Here is a 22,104-nt window from a genome sequence, read left to right on the forward strand (position 1 = left end):
TAACTGACATTTTAAAAAATTTACAGTTTCTCTTCTCTGATCGAATTGGAGCCAGAAATGGCTCAAAACGAAATAAGTAAATTACCAACAGATATTCAGGCTGAGGCGACAAACGCCATATCCAAAGTACTTCCATTTAAATCCCGAATAACTTATGAAAAGGAATACAAAAATTTTCAAAATTGGAAGCATTTAAAAAACGTGCGAGAAGAAATAAAGTTTTTAACCTATCCTCGCTGTTAAAGTATCATTTAATCTACCCTTGCGGTTAAAGTACTATTTTATCTACTATTTTTGATGGAAAAAACGTCTTTTAGTACGATCTAAAAATTAACTTTTGTTAGATATGCCATTTATTTTGTTTGCATAAGAGCCTTTGTTGTTACAGTTACGATCACAGTGTCGTAACTGACTAAGGACTGTTAGATTACACCAAAAGACGTTTTTTTCGGTCTACTGTAAAATTTAATTTTAAGAATTTTCGACAATTACTCTTAAAAATAAATAGTATTTTAAATTTCAATCTAAAGTGGCCATAAATGTGTTAAAACTGCTAATTTTTAATCAAAGATAAATAATTATTGTTTATTGTATTTCGTGACTTTTCCTGGCCGGTTAAAAGATACTCAAATTGTATTTTTAATTATAACTCAATTTTTTCAAATGGTTTGAGCGTAATTCGTTAGCATATTTGGAAAAAGCATTTTTTACGTATAATTTGGTACCGCATACTTGGTATTTCGAGTCAAATTGTCATTATGAAGACTGCCATTGCACGCTAGGTTGAAATTTAAAATAGCATTTTTTAAGCGAAAATGTCAAAAGTTGACTAAATTGAATTCATATGTCACTTTATTCACAATATCATTTCAAATAAAGCAAAAAATACCCAGGCTCTCATTTAAAAATCATAATTGGAGTCATTTCTGGTGAAACAGGAAGTGACCGATGTCCCTCTAACGGAATTGTATTCAACTGACTTACAATATCCACGGAATATTGAGACACCTTGTATGTGATAGATGTAGTTTGTATGGGAGAGGGGAAGTTAATCACCGCGACCTTATAGATCTATTGTGTTCCCCTTTCTTTAGTTATAACTCATCATACAGTCTCAGGGCTTTGGCAAAAGCCAGTAACTGAGACGTTTCTACATAGGTTAGTTCTCTATTTCCATTATAAGTCGTACCAAAGTTTATGACACGAATGTTGTAGTCTCTGTGCACTCAGTGATGAGGTGTTCTGGTGTTTCCCCATTTTTCCCACAGAATATGCATTCGCCATGTTTCTTAGTTTCAATCTACTGAGGTGTTCAATGAGTAGACAGTGTTCTGTTAAAAACCCCGTGCCATACTGAAGATTAATATATCCATGATTAGTCTTGCGACTCCATTCATAATTCCAATAATCACTAATATAATTAATGAATGTATTTTAAGGAATTATTTTCCTTCGGCTTGGAAAAAAGCGCAAATTATTCCTCTAGCCAAAGTAAAAAATCCAACATATTACAGTGATCTAAGATGCATTAGTATTCTACCAACGCTCTCTAAAATAATGGAAAAAATTTTAGAAAAGCAAATTATAGGGTCTTAAATATAAATTAAATATGTAAAGTTTTGGGTTTAGTGATTGACTCCAGACTTCGTTTCAAAGAACATTTAACACAAAAACTCAAGTCTGCTTATGGAAATTTGAAACTTATATATAGCCATAGACAATACCTGCCAATTGATACCAGAAAAATTCTGTGTGAGAGTCTCGTTTTATCGCAGCATTGTTACATCGTATATTTTCCTTGTCTTGATGCATCAGACAAATACAGGCTTCAAAAGGTACAAAACTCATGCCTAAGATTGATATATGGTGTAAGACGGAGAGATCACATAACCCCATCTCTAACTAGGTCAAAGTGGTTGAATATGTATAACAGACTCCGATTGCATACCACCCTTTTTGCTTATAAAATTCTCAGGTTGAAATTACCAAACTATTTATATTCCAAGCTTCTGTTTAACGAAGGTTTGGGCAGTTATGATTTACGCACGAGAGGGCTTCTTAAAGTGCCTAGGCATAGAAAAGAAATCTTCAAAAGATCTTATCGATATAATGTAACAAATGTAACAAAACTTGTAAATGCCTGCGGTCTTACCATCAATATACAGTCTGTACCAGTCTTTAAGAAGTCTATTAAGCTGGGGCTGTTGCTCCAGCAGTGACGTCGTGATGTTGCCTCAGGTGGCAACCTTGTCTTTTCCGTTATTCGTTGCGTGGAGGGGCATGAGACTTAAATGGTTCATTTTGTTTTGTTTTGATATGCTATATATACGATACCCCTTTAGTTAATTACATCTACTCCCTTCTTTCTTTCCTTTTTTCCCTTTAAAACTTGTTAGAAGCTGAATGTCATTCATGATGCCAATTTTCTTTTAATGTAAATTTTTTTAGTAATGTATTGTGGTAGTTTTTTAGTATGTTTTTAGTTATATTGTAGGTTTCAACAGACTATCAACTACTGATTGAGATGTCTGCACTGCCTTTTGTTTAACAATATTTTTTTTGCAGCACAAATACGTATTGTATTTATATTTTGTTGAATAATAAACTATTTATTATTATTATTATTATTAAATCAACGAAAATCTTTGATTTTTCTCGGTATATAAGTTGAATTTATGATATATATAAAATGTATTAGCATAATAATCGATCTTAGATAGAGTCACATATATTGAAAAATCTAACGCAAAGAACCATGAAAATAAATTGAAAGAAATATGGTAATTGATAATGAAGCAAAAATATTTCTTTAATATTAGCACATAAATTGCTAACCCTGGCTGAACTGGAACTTAACAACAATTTGCATAAAATCAGTGCGCGAGGTTTTGATCTACTAACACATTTTTTAAACTTACGGTTATAATACGAAACTGCATATTAATGATACGGGCATTAAAACACATAGCCATAAGGGGAAGAAAATTAAAAAAAGGCTTGAAGCAATTTTACCCCATTGTAATTTACGAGCAACATTAAGGACAAAATATAAGAACTTAAAATCATATATCACTTTAACATTTTAATTTCTGTCTTAATGGCAAAAATTAAGACTTTGTTTTACTATTTGCTGTAATGACAATAACGAATGTCCTGCTACAAAATCATTATTGATGTGATTTTAAGTTATTTATTTTTTCATCAACTGAAAAAATAATTTTTAAAAAATTAAGAGAAATAGCGACAAATTTTAGGAAGCCTGGGTAGGAAATAATCTTATAAAGTAAAACAGTAGAATAAATTGTTAGTCAACTCTCTTATTTTTTATATAACTACACAAGAATATTGTAGGGGGGGGGTATTTTTAACCGAATATTTTTGTAGTACTACCAATTAACTTATTCAAGAAGTACTGGCATGATAGAAAGAAATGAACTATTGCATATGAGCTGTGAAAAAAATTAGCCAGATAAAATCAAATGCTCAAAATGCTTCCTTTCCTGTTAACTGCATAAAATAATTGTCTATTCAAAAGAATCTTTTCATTTTAAAAGGCATATGTGGAGTTCTACCTCGAAAAGCAGCTACAATAAGTTCTTTCATGTTGTCGACAATAGTTGGTCGAATTTTGTAAATGCTGTCATATCCCCATACAAAAGACTAGATAAAATCAAGAGAATTTAAGTATTCTATTAATTCTTTCTGATGTAGGATAAGTTTGGATTTTCGGCAAATTTCTGAGAATTTTTTTTGTTTTAACTGACACAAAATAGTAACTAGTTGTTAAATTTGGACTAATTAGACAGCTATGTTGAAGTAACATCAGACATATCACAGCCACCTAGATTTTATTAAATAATAAAGATCTCCTGAGATCAATTCATGTAAATGAAAATATTTAGGAAAATCTTTGTTTAAGGGGTAGGCAACCTTAATAGTATTTTGAAGAGACATGAATTCTCCATTTAATTTCGGAATAATATACTGGGTAAAAGAGTAACATGCTTTTAAAGGTGATCAATGTTCAATATTAATTTTGTATCACCCTGTATAACTTTTTGTATCAAGTTTTAATTTGATCTAAAGTACAATAGTTAATTTAACTATATATTAGGCTATACCGGGTAAATTCCAATTTAGGTAGCTTTTATTGTAATTTAAAAATTGTTTTTTATTTCTAGAAAATGTTAAATATGTCAAAAACCTTACATTTTAGTCATATACTTCTCTTATAAAACTTACCTTTACTTTTCTCCCAGAATCCGAAAATCAATTTTTATATAGGGTGTCTCATTACAAAAAAAAATAACTTTGATATGTAACTTTTTTTGAGTACAACCTGTAAAACTCTCTATATTTTTAAAAAGTGCTCTGAATTAACCAACGTATGCTCACAGAAGCGACACCCTGTACAATAATATAGAACTATACAAATTATTAGTTGTCGACATTGTTGATATTGACAACATCGACATCACCTAACCAAACCAAACCCAACTCTGCTTATTTTATTACATCTTATATTATTAAAAATATTCCATTGTTTGATTTTATGTAATGCTAATTTAATATACTCTGTAAATACTTTTTCGATCGTAACCGCCCATAAATAATGGAAAACGGCAAGAATTCAGATAATCTTCAGTCCATTAAAGTCTTAAAATATCGTTAGAACGAGCCAATACCATTATAATCCACCACACCTAGAATAATATCTAACGTACCTGCATAATCGAACTTTTCCAAGAAACTTTCACTGGGCTTCAAATTGAGAAAATATAGGTGAGCTTAAATCAGGGTAAAGCTAATAAAATAATGTACGGAACAAATATTAATACTACTTTTTTAAAATGATTAAAAACATTTGTTTTTCATAACTTATTAAGATATGAGTATCATTTACTTAAATTTTCAACAAAAAAAACAATATAATTATGTCTTTATTTTATGCCAGTCTGCGTGAAGCTGGTGTGAAGTAAATGTATGTATCAGGTGGCCAACTAAGAATGGACGCCGATTGTATCTTAAAAACTACTTATCATATAACTTCAAGGAAAAATTGTTATAAGTAAAACGACCAAGAGATATCGCTGGAAATTATTTTCAAGTTCGAAAAATGTACGCTAGAGGCCCATCTGTGATGTGACCAATCAGAAAACAGGATTTTTCTCAAAAATATGCAGATGAAGAAATATTTTAAATTTCCATGTGATGTTTCTCTAAAAACACATTTAGTCAAAAATGTTTTTGATTAAAGTGATAAAATATTTCAAAAATGTAGGTTAAACGAATAATTTGTTTATTTTGGATAAATACGTTTTTAGATAAGATCGTATTAGTTACTTAATTTTATAGAGAAACCCCATACAAACTTTTACCTTTTTTATTACTTACTTAAAAAAGGTGCTTTGTTTTAAGTCAACGATGTTTACATGGAAAATGTGCTCGCAGTTATAAACTATATCTCATTAAGAATTGCAAAATACTTTCCATTTTTCACCTTTTCCCAAGCGACCTTTCCCCATTAAAAGGCCATTAAATTGACCAGAACGAAAGTGAATACCACTGAAACAGACTTTCTATTCGGTTGTGTACTCACCTCAGAGTAACAAAAACGTAGATTAATTCAAATATGTATAAACCCTAGACCATATACACTTAGGTGGATAAGTAAATGATTAGAAAAACATGTTGTAAAGGGAGGTGCTATTATCTTCTTTCTTTATTACACGCGCGGTACTGCAACTCTATCTATCCTTGGTCAGAAACTATTCTCTCTTCCCACTGATTCTGCATGCTTATTCCCTTTAAGTTGTTCTTCTTTTTGCGCTCTTCATGGTTGCAGAAAACCCTGTCTTTCAGTTTCCAGAATGCTCTTAGTTGATATTGGCATTTTCCGAAATCAAACTGCCAAGGTAATTGAATGCATATAATAACTATATTCCAATAGTTCTTCTTCGATTTTTATAGCATTGTTATTATTTTCCGGGAAAGTGCACATTATTTTAGTTTTATGGATGTTCAACTTAAGGCCCAAAGCCTCGTATGGCCAGGTATATACCGTGCTGGCAACTGTTACTTTTTGGTCGGTACTTACATGTGTGGAAGTAAATCGCATAGGGATCTTATTAAGACGGAGTGAGAGAAATGCGACGGTGTGCTGTTGCGGCGTTGCCGGTACGCCTTTCCCTATCAGGTAAAGTAAAATCACGATCGGAAACCGTTTATTTTTAAACGACTTTTTTTTCGAAAAGCTAACTAGGTAAAATACTTAATATGTTTCTGAGCATCTGATGAATGATAAGGATATGGTTAGGATGTCCATTTTTTTACAACGATAAAACGTCAGTAATCGCGATAATTTAAAAACTCAACTTTTTAACACATAACACGTTATAACTTAAGAACCACTTTAGATATTGAAACTTTTTTTATTTTGAAGATCGGATCTTTTACAATATGTTTAAATAAGAAAATTTCGATAATGTTTTTTTCCATTCAAAAATTTTAAACAACCCATCCATTTTCTTTTAGTGCATAGCAATTTTCAGCAATCGTATAATTTTTTTATTTATAAAGATTTTCACATACTGCCTGCGAAGAAAATATAGCAGAAATGTTAAGAAAGTTTTTGAAAAAACTACAATCAATTATTTTTAATAGATTTTGAGATATCGATTCATTTTCAATTCAGAGTTCTAATAGCGCAACCACTGTCGAACACCAACTCAGATCCACTTATTTTTACCAAAAATGCAAGTGTTTCTAACTTGCACTTAAAAATTTTCAAGCTATAGGAAAAATTACAACGACTCGTTAATAAATAAACAAATAAAGTAACGCCAGACGTAATTAAATCGTGAAGCTGAACGCATGATGTACACCTTTCCCTAGAACTTTAAGTACTGACAGAGGTACAGATTGGGTCGACCGGTGGACTGCGACAAAATCTGCTATATCCCCTTCCACGACACTTAGCAATTGGCGCAGTTTCTCGGTTTATTTCGTACGTTTGGCAATGTGTTTGCTGTTCTCTCTTTGTTCAGTACATTATCAACACATCGGGATACTCTTCTTACATACGGAAATCTCGAGCCAAGACTAACGTTTGCCAGCCCTTAGTATATATAAGCTTTGTTCGGGTTCTCCAAACCAAACCAAACCGTCCTAGAACTCTGCAGCGCATGCGCAAATGAAATAATGTCTTCATATTTCCTTCTGCGCATACGCATCACAGTTCTAGGACGGTTCAGAATCGGTAATAAGAGAAACCCAAAGTAAGCTATTATGTTCAGTATTTCTTGTAATTGCTGTAACATTTTTGAAACTAGAGCGCAGTCATCAGCGTATTAAAGTTCTGTGATGAATTTTATACGTGATTTTGCCCTGAGTCTCTTTATGTTGAACAGACCTCTGTCGTATCTGTATTTAATGTCCAATCATCTTTTCTACAGATGCTGTCCACTATAATAGAGTGCTGCCATGATATGTTGATATATTGAATAGGGGAGGCGCTAAGACACATCTCTGCCTAACTCCTGTATTTGTTAGGAAGGGATCGCTCAATCATCCATGATGTGACACTCTGGACTTGTTGTTGTTATGAAGGCTTTTACACACTGTAAGAAATGTGTTAGTATTCCGGATAAGAGATATTTTTTTAAATAACAACTTGATAACGATTATTGAAACATCTGACCAAAACTTTGTATAAATTAAAATACATAGAGACAATAAAAGTTCGAAATTTCTTGTTTCAAAAATTTGTTTTTTTTATTACTCTGAAGTACGGAGTATCGATTTTGAACTGTGGCGATTTCTGACCAGTCCATTCTTAAAACTAGCGTTTGCAGAATACTCTTCATGAATATTTAACACTTTTTTCTGCGCGGTTTGTCATTGATTTAATTTAGCTGAGTATTCGCAAAACCGTTATTCACCGTCTAAGTGGAGCTTGAAATTTATGGCGAACATTCGTTTCTTTCTTTTTTGTTAGTTCATTTATTTAATAATAGGGTTGTTTTAAGTACTTTGTACATAAGCTGGTTTCTTAAAGTCGTAAAAAATGTCGGCAGGTTTATTAAAAAACTGAATTAATTTTATAAGACATTTTTTTGTTACTGATATATAGTGTGTTTATTTTAATGGCATCATAGACACACAATCTAGAAGTACTTTAGGATTTTGATATACAGGGTCCAGCAATAGTGCTTCGGGCATCTGTAGCTCATATAGAATAAAAAACTTGGAAATTTTGTTTAAGTGCAAACCTAAAGTCTGTACAAGGATGTATTTCAAGAAAAGATTTTTTCTGTTTAACTTCTACAGGGTGGCTCAAGAAAGTGTGAGTGGATCGGGATGATTTTTTTAAATTGAAACCCTGTATATTATTGCAATTTTAGCTTTCTTTCAGATCACTTTACATAGACCTAAGATATGAGTAAATTTATTTAATAATAGTTTTAGAGAAAAATAAATAAAATATATATTTAAAAAAAATACAAGAATTGTTCTGAAACCAAAACGATATTAGGGATTTACTTTAGATGATCTGTTCTTATTTTGCTATAAATATGGTAATCATAAATCATACAGGATGTTCAAAATCCAACGTCAAACTTTCTAAAATATAAAATAATTTTTCGCAGATATTCGCAGTTTTATATTTCATATATGGCATTTTCCTCAGTAAATTTGTATCAAAGCCACCCAATGATTTTTCTCTCGTATTTTACCGTTGAAAGAGCCATATGAAATAATACTGCGTATATCGGCAAAACCACTAAAATTTTTGAAATTCTTTAAATACAAAAAATGTTAATTTTTTAATTCTCCATTTAGTAAAAAATAATATACATAAAAAAAAACAAAGAAAAATTATTTTATATTTTAAAAAGTTTGGCTTAGAATTTTGAAGCTTAAAATTTTAAACACCCTGTATGATTTAAGATTACGATATTTATAGCAAATTAAATATAGACCATCTAAAGTAAATACCTAATATAGTTTTGATTTCAGGACAGTTTTTGTATTTGTACAGTGGTCCGAACTGTATTCCGGAAACTTTGGCAGCATATTCTGCAGATAAAAATATGTAAAAAAGTTCGTATAAATGTATGTCCTAAAATGCTTAGTTTCGGAGATAGAGGGTGTAGAAGTTTCATTTTTATTTCGATTTTTTCCAAATAATTTCAGAAGTAATGTCAATATTTGGATGAAAGTTGGTGTCTGGGAGTCTTTTGACATGAGAAATTTGATTTTGATGTCAATATGACTCCTATTTGTAAGGGGCACCACCTCCATGTTGTTTAACTGTTTTGAAGAGTAATAACTTTTTGTCCGTACTTGTATAAAACTACTGAGTGAAAAAATATACATTTCCGTGTTTTTTACGTAAAATATGTCCCTTGGTGAAAATCGCTACGAGCAACCGTTCTCAAGATATTTAGAATGGGAACAGTCAATACATGTCATTATTGACAAAGAATATAAAATGTTGAGTAAATAGTGATTTGACTGAAATTATCAATTTGGGAACTTTTTATTTTTTTTAAATTAATTATAAATTTTTCTTTGATAAAAATGATGAAAAAACAATTTCTGTTGAACTTTTGGCACAAAATAATTTCAAATTTATGATTTCAGTCTAATAACTATTTAGGCCAAATGTTTAATTTATGTCAACGATGAGAGGTAAGTATGTGGCGAAATATTAAAGATAAATAAATATTTTTATTTAAAAAGAATCAAAGCGACCATACGGATAGAAGGCAGACACACTTGCCACTGAAGCACGGCGCGAAATTAGCGTTTACAAATATTAAAAAACCTGGGCTGTAAAAATATTATGTTAATAAATTATTTGTTGAAATTTCTCTTTGACCTAGATAAAGTTTTGCACCAAATGAACAGTTTACTAGATTTATTAAAGTAGGGAGTGCGTGCCGAACTCTGTATATGTCTCACGTGAACAAAGAAGTGGAATGACATGTTAGCGGGCAGTTTACCGTCGATTTCTTGTATATCGTCGTCGAAAATCTCCTCCTTGCGTTTAAAGTGAAAAAGTAGGTTGTTTGGTCGCGAAAAAACCTCATTCATAATAATCCAGCCAGATCTGGGTTGGAGTCTAAAATTAACACGATTTTGGGGGCAGACTATTTGTGGAAATGTGTGACGCTTCGTGTTGTATCGCCAAAAAAAGCTAATTTATTTACCTTAACTTACAAAAAGGAAATATTTTAATGTCTATATTTATTATACCATAAAGTATATAAGAATTCTTGCCATTTAACTGCTGATATAGAAATTTAATTCCACACTGTGTTTGTCATAATGTAGATCTACTTGCTCTCACTACCGGGGTTTCGGAGCTCTACTCCATTGTCAGGTGAGCTTGAGTCGATTCTAATGATGCACTATGGTTTCTAGAAGCTATTTTTTGGCCAAAATACATATTTTAGACCCACTGTATATGGACTTTTTTTGTAAGTGGAATGCAAGCAGATATACAAATGAAGAAGACCACATGCGTATATTTTTGTTTAGTTTTCATTTTTATTCCTTATCAGCATTTATATTTAGACGTTCTAGTGAAGTATTTGTGCCTATTCAGTGTTGTTTATTTTCGGAAGAGTTTTGGTGAATATTAAGTGATATATTTCAGTGGGATATAAAAAAGGATTACTGTTATTTTTACACTTTATTGTATGTATTTTTAAGAAATCACTAACAATTGTACATAAGAATCAGCGTCTATTATTTTTTAATTAATTAAAAATAATGAGTTTAAGACAGAACATAAATAAAAAGTTAAAAGTTTAGTTTGACTTATAAAAAATTCTCCATGTTTCTCCATGCTAGATGTTATTGTAAAATTTGAAACAATCCTTTGTGAACATATCACAGAAAAAATTGACTGCTACTAGCTGCAACTTTTTTTTTAAAAGAATTTTTTTTCTCCTATGTATCGATTGAAAAAAATAGATATTTTGGAAAAATGGCTACAAGGGGCCGATAAAGTTGAGAAAAACGGGTTTGTTTCAAATTTTGTAAGACAGAAATTTCAGAATAATGAACAAGAACTATCAGGCACAATGGAAAAAAGATAAATCGCCTTTGTATAAATTTTGAAAGAAGATGGCAGGTGGCTTCGCGGCTTAAAGATTTATTTTTAAAACAAAATGAAGACTGGTTAAAGGAGGATTTTATCCTTGAGTTAAATGAACCCCTTCCATCCACATCATCTGTCGGCTGCCCATGATTACCTTTTTCGGAGCAGTCTTCCAGAACCCAGAGAAGAACGGCCTCAAAAGTTTCCGAGGAACATAGGCAGGATTGGGCTTTACTTGTGCAGGCTGCAAAATACTTTACTTGTGCAGGCTGCTTTGTAAATTTAGTTATCCTGCCGATGTACTTAACCTATTTCGTGTACCTGACTTTATCGAAAAGAAGTTAAATGAAGAACAATTTGAAGAGAAGCATGAAAAAGAAGAGGAATACGAGGAGGAAGAGCAAGAAGAAGAAATGCAAACAGAAGAAGAGCAAGAAGATATTTCTAAAGAAGATTTTTTTTTGCAGCAGTAATTTGATGATTGGTCAACTTTCTTTTTTGGAACTAGATACAAAAGATGCTTCGTAGGTAAAAGTTAATCACACGTTGAATGAGAAGATTAAAAATAACTTCATTTTATTCGTATTTTATTCAAAATACAAATTTACAGTCAATATTTTCTATTAAATGTAAGTTGTTTAATTTTGGCCAAAAAAGTAGCTTCTAGAAACCATAGTGTGATGGGAAAAACCGATTAATTTCAATAATCGAGTACTCGAGTTTCAAGCGATTGCAATAACCAAGTGATCGCTCGAGCGAAATATCACTCGTATTTAAAAATACGGTTTTTCACCCGTCGCTTGTTGTAAGTACTCGTTAACGCCAAGCGCCAAGCAGTAAGTTGCGTGCGCAGTAAAGAATGACAAGTAGCAAGCGGCGAGCGATTCGCTTGATCACTTGATGTAGTTTATTTCAAATCATTGTCGATGTAGGTCGTAAAATTTTGTCCCTCAGATACGCAACGGATAAATCGGCGTCGTATAAATTTGCTACCTGCAATGTATGTAGAAAATTCGCTCATCGGCTTTTTATCGAGTATGTCACATTAAAATCGTATTTCAATTTATTTCATTCTAGGATCGTTTGCGTTCGTCGCTTGGTATTCGTCACTTGCATCGCTCGTTCATAGTCGAGCGATGTCGGTTATTTTAATAATCGAGTACTTGAGAGCGAATTTTCGCTTGAGTTATCCCATCATTAGTCGATTCCACAAAATGACAAATACAGCGCAGAGTACCTAATTCGGACTTGTCGGAAAGTGGCGGTTAGATATTAAGTCCTGCACGGGAGATAGCAGCCTGCTTGCAATGGTACTACTTTCGTACCACCGAGGCGCAACTATCGTTAGTAGAAAGGCTTTTTTGAGGCAAGATAAATTATAAAATATTTGGAATTTTTATTTATTAAACCTATGTACAGTGCTTTCGTTTTAGTTTGTCGCACTTTTAACTGACCGCAACTTTTTATTTTTAGAGATTATTTCTTAAAAAAGCAAATTATACAGGGTCCGGCAGTAATGTGTCGGGCTCCTAGAATAAAAAACTTGGGAATTTTATTCAAGTGCAAACCTAAAGTATGTACTAGAATGTATTTCAGGAAAATATTTTAACTTCTACAAGGCGGCGGCTCAAAAAAGTCTGAGTGGATCGGGATGATTTTTTTTAAATAGAACACCCTGTATTTTGTTGAATTTTTGGCCTATTTTCTGACCACTTTACATAATTCTAAGATATGAGTAAATATATTTCAATACTTTTAGATATATTAATAAATACATAAAACATACATATTTTTCAGCCTTTCTTAAACAAATTATTAAAAATACAAGAACTGTCCTGAAATCAAAACTATAATAGATATTTACTTTAGATTGTCTGTACTTTGCTATAAATATCGTAATCTTAAATCATACAGGGTGTTCAAAATTCTACTCCAAACTTTCTAAAATATAAAATAATTTTCTTCGTTTTTTAAATGGTACACCCTATAAATTATTTTTTTATTAGATGGAGAATTAAGGAACATTTTTTGTATTTAGAGTATTTCAAAATTTTTAGCGGTTTCGCAGATACCTATATAGATACTACCAGAGAGTTTCGCGGTATTATTTCATAATATAGCTCTTTCAACGGTAAAATACGAGAGAAAAATCATTGGGTGGCTTTGATAAAAAATTATTGTGAAAAATGCCATATGAAGATTATGTTTTGTTGTAATTTCCATAAATAATGCACTTCCATTGTACAAAGTTTTTGTCTTACTTTGATAAAAAGGAATGTCTCACATCGTCCAAATACATATTTTTCATAAAAAAAATAAGACTCAAACATTTCAATTTCGAATTCATTAAAAACGTATACCTACAATGCCAAAATTCTAACGCCTTATATAAACAACTATATTTTTGTCAAACTGAGTTATATTATGAATTATTTATAGAGAAACAAATAAAACATTATTTATCAATAAAAAAACCTATAAACTTTAAAGAAAAATTGTGACAAAAACATTTTTAATTTGATAAAATACAAAAATAACCTCTGTATTTAATTATAATGAGATTCTTACGACAGATTCTGCGTCTATGTATCCGCCTATTCTCGTTTCCGGTTGGCTATAATTTTTTCAATATCCTACCGCAGCAGAGCGGAAGGTTTGTTAGGCTCCACCCCAAGTAAATAACATAAAACCTAGCAACCAATAATAACGGTTCGTCTAACGTATAATTCTCTGGTGAATCCCATCCCCCTTGTCATAATATGGTGACACGGCGGACAAATAGCGGCGGTCTAATAAAGGGTGCGTTTAAAAGGATGCGCCTGATAAACTCCACATCAATTATATATTTGAATAAAACTATTCATATTTTTCCTATTTAGTTGTGTTTTCTTTTATTTTTATAACCGTGTAGTTTTCTGAAATATAATTATTAAAAATTATATTCTTCTGGAAACATATTTGTTGTTTTGTTTTTAATTTTAAAAATAGCGTACTTTAAATATTCATACCTTATTTTTCAATGAAAAGTACTTCTAATTTTAATTACTACCCAAAATTACCTAAAATTCTTATACTGGGTCCGTCTCAAAAGTGGCGCAAAAAAACGAGATATGGTATGTTGTGTATAAATTAGGATTGATTGATGTATTCAATTATTTTTAGTCACTTCCTGTTTCGCCGGAAATGACTATAACTTTTGATTTTTAAATGGCACCCTCGGTATTTTTTTACTTTATTATATAGAAAATGACAGTCTGGATAGAATGACATATCATATGTCAACACTTTAGACATTTTCGCTTAAAAACGTGTTTTAAATTTCAATCTAGAGTCTTCTGGCTGTGTTAAAAACATAAATTTTTAATCAAGGAGCCTTTGAAAAATAGATTTGGGTTGGTTAGGCATCGTCTAATGTTTTTAGTGTCCTGTACTGGTCGGTTAAAAGATGCCTAAATTGTATTTTAATCATATCTCAATCTTTTCCAATGGAACGTGGGTGACTCATTCGCATATTTGGAAAAAAAACATTTTTTACGAATAATTTGGTATCACACACTTGGTATTTCGTGTCAAATTGTCGGTATGAACAGCATATTTCAATTTCAAATAAACCATATGCGAATCTGTCAAAAATTGACACGTGAATTGATAATTGATAATTGTCTGATATGTTGTCTATATTATTTATTTGATATTGAAGCTTTATAGATTTTTTTTTAAAATATAAAGCTTTTTACACACAATTAGAACAAATTAAAATAATGACAAGCAAAAAGCAAATATTACAATTAAAAATTCAAAATAGAAAATAAAACTTTTAAAATGTACTTGTAAAAGCTAGTAAATCACAAGGATCAAGTATTAAAAATATTAAGAACGTTTTTAAAAATAAATCAAATTATTCTGCAAAATTATTTTTTAGGTTTCTGTCACAATAAATTCATTTTCTTGACATTCCATTTTCAATAAGGACGCATTAATTCATAATATAAACACGCAACTTTATGAAAAAAAACTTTACGTAAACTTACTATTATAAAGGATATTTTTTGTAGTCATGAATATCACTACAAGAACAGGTAAAATATTATATGCGTGTATTTCTTTTCTGAGCTTTCATCCAAATATTTGTTTCACTTACCTTAAACGTTTTATATGACGAAACGACATAAGAAGCTCCATCTTCTAGTTCATCTAGTCTGTATTTCCGATCTCCATCCATAGAAAAAATATATCTTAAAAAAATAAGACATAATATAAGAAACGTAAATCGTACATCATTAAATTATGATTATTTGACCTATTTTTTAAATTATATTTTTCTCGAATAATAGTATATTACATACCGAGGAGGAAAGTGCATCATTACTGTCGAGAGATTAACTAAATCGAGACGATAATGAAAATTTTCCTCCGAGGTTTGTATACTATTTTATTTACAACCACATCATTAATTAAAAAATAGGGACAGTATTTTATTTTGAAAAAAAATAAATATGCGAAAATTTGTCGTTTTCTGATTTGGCATTTCCATATCTATAGTTACCGGTACCAGTGGTTGTTATGGCGCAAACCTTCAACAGCAAAACAAACAACTAAGTGACAGTTTTGAATTTCTTGTTCGCTTTTTTGAATTTATATAACATAGAAAGCCAAAGTGTTGTCGGAAAGTTCTGATAATGAAGACTACTTTAATATTGGTACTCCACCAGAACTTACAGACGCTGCAAAAAGAGCAGAAGCCAGTTTACTTCCAGAGAAAAGTAGGGGGCGATATGAAATAGCATTGAAAGTAAACGAAAAATGGTGTGCCGAAAGAAATACTAAGAATATTGCTTCGGAGACAGTCTTGATGGCATATTTTAGCGATATGGCAAGGCAGAAAAAGCCATCTACTCTTTGGACTACGTACAGCATGTCACTGAGTGAAACACACCATCCACTGTCAAACTTGACCACTAATTTCAACAAATAAATGTATTAAAATCTTCAATTATTATTCTTAATCTTCTTGTTTATTTTTGTTGATGTTAGATAATTATTTAAAAAAGATATTACAAGAATATTTTGCTTAATTAAATGAGGCGAGAAATAAGAAAAACCGAGTGGGGGAAATGGGTGAGGGAAATGGAAGAGGGAAGAAATGTAGATAATTTGACACTTTCAAATTTTTTATAAGTCAGTAATGTCAGTATTATATATGTGGTTGTAAATAAAAATAAGTTTTTACGTAATTTAGATTTACAAATAAATTCACCAATTTAATTACACCATTTTTTCAAAGAAAAACTACAAATGAATAAATTTATAATAGATATATTAGTTCTAAACTGTAAGACACTTCGATTGTATCTGTATTATTTCAATTTGATATCTAATTTATAAATTAAAAGTTTCAATTTCAAGTTATAGCCATCATGTGGTAAAAAATATAATGTTTCTTCAAAAAGACATAGATTATGAATATAGTTTGTACACCAAGAGAATAAATGACAATTGCAATTAATATTTGTCATTTTTATCCAAAAGTAGTTGTAGTTTCTTTAAATTTTTGAATGTCACTATAAAACAGACGAGACGTAAGTAATTTTCTTATACCTTGCTCCTCTTGGAAGATCCATTCTAAGTGACAATTTATCCAATAAAGATTCCAAACTAACAATATCACGTCCTGGTTTAAATCTAAATTCAACTCCGGGGAAGAATGGGTCGCCATTTTTGTAAAAAAGTACTCTACGAGCTTTCCAATATCCCAAATTAGAATATCTGAAAAAAAAATGCTTATTATTAAAGTATTTTTAAAATATTTTTATTGTTTGTTCAAAATATCTCTAATCAACTTATTAAAACCACTACAGCAAAAAAAATAAAATAATATCAATGAAGGTTTTCTATGTTCAAATATCAAAATACACTCACTCAAAATATTGATGTATTTTAAAGTTTAATATATTTTGTTCTAGTGGGCCAATTTTGATAATTTTTTAAGCAATTTGCAGCTAAATTATCTAACTTTTTAGTGTCTGAAATTTCTTATCTGTCAATTATACGAGGGAAAACAAAATGTTAATATATTGGTGAAAGTTTCAAACACCCTGTGGGATATGTTAACAATGCAAGGAATTTAAAAATCATTTTATCATCTAGGTATGTCTTTTCCCGATAGTCTATTTTTTTGTTTATTTCAATACCTTTATTTTTATTGGAGATATTCGCTTTTGAGTAAGACAAAAACGATTTACAGCAATTTTAGCATTGATTTTGGGTCCTCATCAGCACACTTATGAAATAGTGTATATTGTTTTTGTAATATTACTGTCATTGAAAAGTCATCTTATTATTTATTGACGTATACTCTAGTAGAGATGATTTTAAGTTCTAAAGTATCGGTTATTGCTGCTTAATTGATCATGGTAGAGGTTAACTTTTAGACTTAAAACCATATCTGTTAGAGTAACTGCCCAACAGACAATAATAGTATGATTTTTCAAAGACAATGACATTAAAAAAACAAAATAAAATAATTAAAAAAAATGAATCATAAAATAAAATAATAAAAAAATAAAAAAATGAATGAAAAAAAAGTGAATCATAAACACTAAATAGTATACCAACCTGCTGGTTGCCATTTCTACTCGGCTTTTTGATCTGGGCGCTGGGGGTTGCATAGAAGATGCGTCGCTGGCATTATCCGCCATCGGAGGACTGGAGGGGCGGGTGGCCGCCCCTTGCCTCCAATAGCCACCTCCGTTGGCTACCGGATGGTCGTCGTCCTCGTCGTCGCTTACGTCTAAACAAAATTGACAGTTTAAAACCGACTTTATATCATCAAAACATGCAATTACTTTCTTTTCATGGTAATTTAAAGCACAACAGATGCTCTCTCTTTAGATAATTATGATTTTTTCGCAAATTTGTTTGTTTTTATAGCACATACAGATATTTAAGAACTAGGTGCTATATTTTGTTTTATTTATTTACATTTTTTAATAGATTATTGTTATTATTTGCATTTTTTCGAAATAATTAACCAGGTTAAGTTATTTTAAAGTAAGAAATCCAAAATAGCCGAGCAGCAAAATATCCGAGCAGCACTTAAAAATCGGAAAAACCATTTTGCGAAAACATTGTGAAAACTTTCAAGATGAATTTACAACCACTAGAATCCGCTAGTTTGTGAGGAACCCATTCCGCATGCCCAATAACAAAAAAACACTATGACATAGTAGTATGTCATAGTGTTTTTTTGACATGTGAGAACCGTCATGGTGGTAGATTACAAAAATGTTCAAAGTATCAAAGAAAATGTTGCTTAAAAGTAAACTCATTTGACATAGAACTGTCATTTTAATTTAACAAAATGCCTTCTGCATATCTATAAAGTGTAGTTACTTTATTAAATTGTATTTTCTGTCATTTTTTGGACGTCATCTATAGAAATATTCCCTGATTCGTTGGATAGACTTTACTATAATGAAATCTTGCAAAAATGTGTTTTAAATAGAACCAAGTTCTTAAGTTACAATAGCTATACTTAAATGCTTAATAGGTAAAATAGTAGAATTGAGTATGCTCAAAATTTGATATAGACGATACAAATAATCATGTTTTTTTAAATAATTTATTTTTATTTTTCGCATGTTATTTTGTTTAAATAAAATTTGTATCGGGCAAAAAATGATTTATGAACAAGATAGTAAGTGATATATGTATGTTTCAAATACAAATATACAAGGTAGTCGGAATTGTATTCGGAAAACTTCGTGAGCATATTCTACCGATAAAAATAGGTAACAAAGTTCGTATACAGTTATATAAAGTGCTTCGTTTGGGTATACAAGGTATAGAAATTTCATTTTTATTTCGATATTTTTCAAATAATTTCTGAACTATGTCAATATTTGGATGGGAATTGGTGTCTGGGTATTTTTTTACACGGTAATTTGATTTCAATGTCCATAAGAATCCTACTTGTAGGGGGCGCCACCTACAAATTTTTAACTAATTTGAAGAGTAGTAATTTTTCGTCTGTACCCATATATAACTACTGAGTGAAAAAATGTTGAAAAAGATATTTGGAATGTAGATTATCAATACATGTCATTACTGAGCAACAATAAACATGTTGGCTAGACAGTTATTTGACTGAAGTTATAAATTTGGGAACTTCTTAATTTTTTAAATTAATTAAAAATTTTTCGAGAAAAAATGATGATGAAAGAGTTTCTGTTGAACCTTCGCCAGAAAAATATTTCAATTTTATAATTTCAGTCTAACTATCTAGTCAACATGCTAAATTTTTTTTAATGATGACATGTATTTAATATAAGGGACTTTTTTTGCGAAAAAAAAATCCGTAATTTTTTTTACTCAGTAGTTTTATACAGGTACAGACGAAAAGTCATTACTCTTCAAACCAGTTAAAAATGTAGGTGGCGCCCCCTACAAGTAGGAGTCATATTGACCTCGGGCTCAAATTTCTCATGTCAGGAAACTCCCAGACATCAATTTTCATCTAAATAACGCCGTTAGTTCAGAAATTATTTGAAAAAAAAATCAAAATAAATATTAAACTTCTATGTCATGTATCTCCGAAACGAAGCATTTTAAGACATATATTTATACAAACTTTTTTAGTTTCCCAAACACAATTCGGACTATCCTGTATATTTATAAAATCAGAACAAAATACAAAAAGAACTAAATTTCTAAACAAAACATATACGGCAGTTTAGTTGAAACGATCAAAATTTATAATAATAATAACCATTAATTAATTTCAACAAATAACTGTTTATTTTCCTCTTGACTCAATATAAAAAATAACAACAAGCAATTACATGCAACCACAGCCAACTACGCTCCACGTTTTTACCCCCTCCCCTGCTAACGTCACTTACCTCTCTGATTGTGCTGCGCGCCATTGCCAGCGGCCGGCACTAGACTGAGGGCGTTGGGATCGGGGGCGGCGGGCACGTCGGCGTCCTCACCGGCGCCGGTGGCGGCGCCACCCTCGCCTTGCTGAGCGGCCGCGGCGACCGCCTCCTGGAGGCCGGCGTCGTCGTACTGCTGCATGCGGCTGCCCGCGCGAGATGGAGCCACCGCCTGCGAAATAAGGGAGAAAATCAGGGAAATCGTTTCGGAGATTGATGAGAATGAAGTAAGGAGTAACACAGAGGTGGCAAGTTTACGATATTTCTTTTTATAGAGACATAAAATATACTCTGTTTTTTTCTCAGGTAAGATTTTGACAGACGATGACAGAAGAAAAGCGGATGACGTCCCATACCAATCTATTTATTTTACTAAAAAAAGTTTCTAATATTTTTTAAGTTAACTATGGATGAGTTTAAATATAAATCCGTCATGCGTCGTCTCTTGTTGTTTTAACCAGTTTTATTGGTTTATTTCAAAAATGACAGACCATGTTTCAATTTTATTGGTTTGACGGAACGATGAACGACAAACGGACGCCGATGCGTATGAACTCGCCTTAAGATTTTTGAGGCTTGTCCTGGGCTTGTAAAAGTCTTGCCAAATTATAAGTTACAATTCTTAGTCAACTTATGTAAAATATCTGCGTTTTGGAAGATGATGCATTTTGATTCGTGTTATTACGTGTGATTTGTGTCTTTTGAAGTCAAGTGAATGAAAAATCGAGGGAAAATTAACTGTAGACCCGGAGCACAATTTATAGTTAATACTCGCTGCCCAGGCAGAAAATCTTTACACCCTTAAAGTTACCATCAATAAAGTTGATGTATACCATCTCGTCGTAGATAAGTGCATCTCGCATATGCTACAAAGATCGTACTAAACATATACTACTGGAGTAGCTGTAAAATATCGACATCACACGATAGATAAATAATGGGTTTTAGTACTGCAGAAAAATAATGTCAAAAGGTACTGATCTAACAAAATTAAGATTAAAGTTAATTAATCAACCTTTAAGATATAAAATTAAAGCGTAATTGTTATTATTAATAAAATAGTTTATTTTGTTTATGTCGTTTTATTTACTCCTGTGGAATAATACAAATTTGTATTTGTACATAAGTTATATTGATAAATATAATAATAAATGCGGGAAGTTTCTTGAAGCTTGACAGTAAGAAATAGTTCTTTTTTATATTTTTTTGGTTTGGTTTGGTTTAAATTCCCCATACCGTTTTTTTTTAATAAAATAACTCGATTACATTTTTTCAGTTTTGTACAGTTTTTTTCACAATATTTTGAAGTAATCACTTATCAGTCAAATTTTAAATATATTAATTTCCTGCTATGCGTTCCAGTTGTACCAACTTATTTCTTTGTAAAATAAAATAAACTACTTTGAAATTAAAATGACAAACACATCTATCACTGTCGTTGGACAGACTTTACTGCTGTAAGTACATTAAAACTATTTAAATATTGCCAGCCATCAATTTTAACAAAATACTCCTATAATAAATTAGGGTTCTTTCCTCTTTTTTATAGTACAGTTTTATTAAGTCCTCTTTTTACACACGTTACTTAAAATCTTAAAAATGTTCATCTGTCGTCACAATGCTTAATAAAATTTTTAATCTGGCAACAATGTGTCTTTTGCTGACCCTCTTAGTTCGTACAGAAAAGAAATATTTACGTACCAGAATATTTGTGAAACCGATAAACATGTTTAACATTTTTATGTTTAAAAATGTTTGCGCCCTCTATAATGTAACTAAAAGTTTAATTGGTATTACATATGTGTAAATATTTGCAGCATGGCGAGAGATTGAATAAAAATAACTCTTGCAACTCATAATTTTTAGAGCTACAGATTCAATTGACTTTTTTAAGAATATTGCTTTGGCCATATATTAAGTGTTGCTTAATATATGGTCTACTCTACTACCATTGTTGCCACTCTGTGAGCACCTACATATCTAATTGTTTTGTAAATGTTACAATAACTGCTGTGTTGAAAATTTCCTGATAATTTTTAACTCTCTGTAATTTTCAAAAGC

General features: G+C 31.1%; 1 protein-coding gene across 1 annotated transcript in view; it reads right to left on the reverse strand.

Moving 5' to 3' along the window:
* Positions 1–22,104, reverse strand: part of LOC115888562 (echinoderm microtubule-associated protein-like CG42247) — a 90,665-nt gene that overhangs the window by 60,148 nt on the left and 8,413 nt on the right. The window contains exons 2-5 of the mRNA XM_030908315.1: positions 20,011–20,215; positions 17,726–17,900; positions 16,709–16,876; positions 15,252–15,345 (exon numbers count right to left, since the gene is read on the reverse strand). Coding sequence (XP_030764175.1) covers positions 15,252–15,345; positions 16,709–16,876; positions 17,726–17,900; positions 20,011–20,215 — 642 coding nt within the window. The remainder of the gene's footprint in view (positions 1–15,251; positions 15,346–16,708; positions 16,877–17,725; positions 17,901–20,010; positions 20,216–22,104) is intronic.

The sequence above is a fragment of the Sitophilus oryzae genome, unplaced genomic scaffold (assembly GCF_002938485.1).
Source record: "Sitophilus oryzae breed Bouriz unplaced genomic scaffold, Soryzae_2.0 scaffold_801_pilon_pilon, whole genome shotgun sequence".
Taxonomy (NCBI): Eukaryota; Metazoa; Arthropoda; class Insecta; order Coleoptera; family Curculionidae; genus Sitophilus; species Sitophilus oryzae.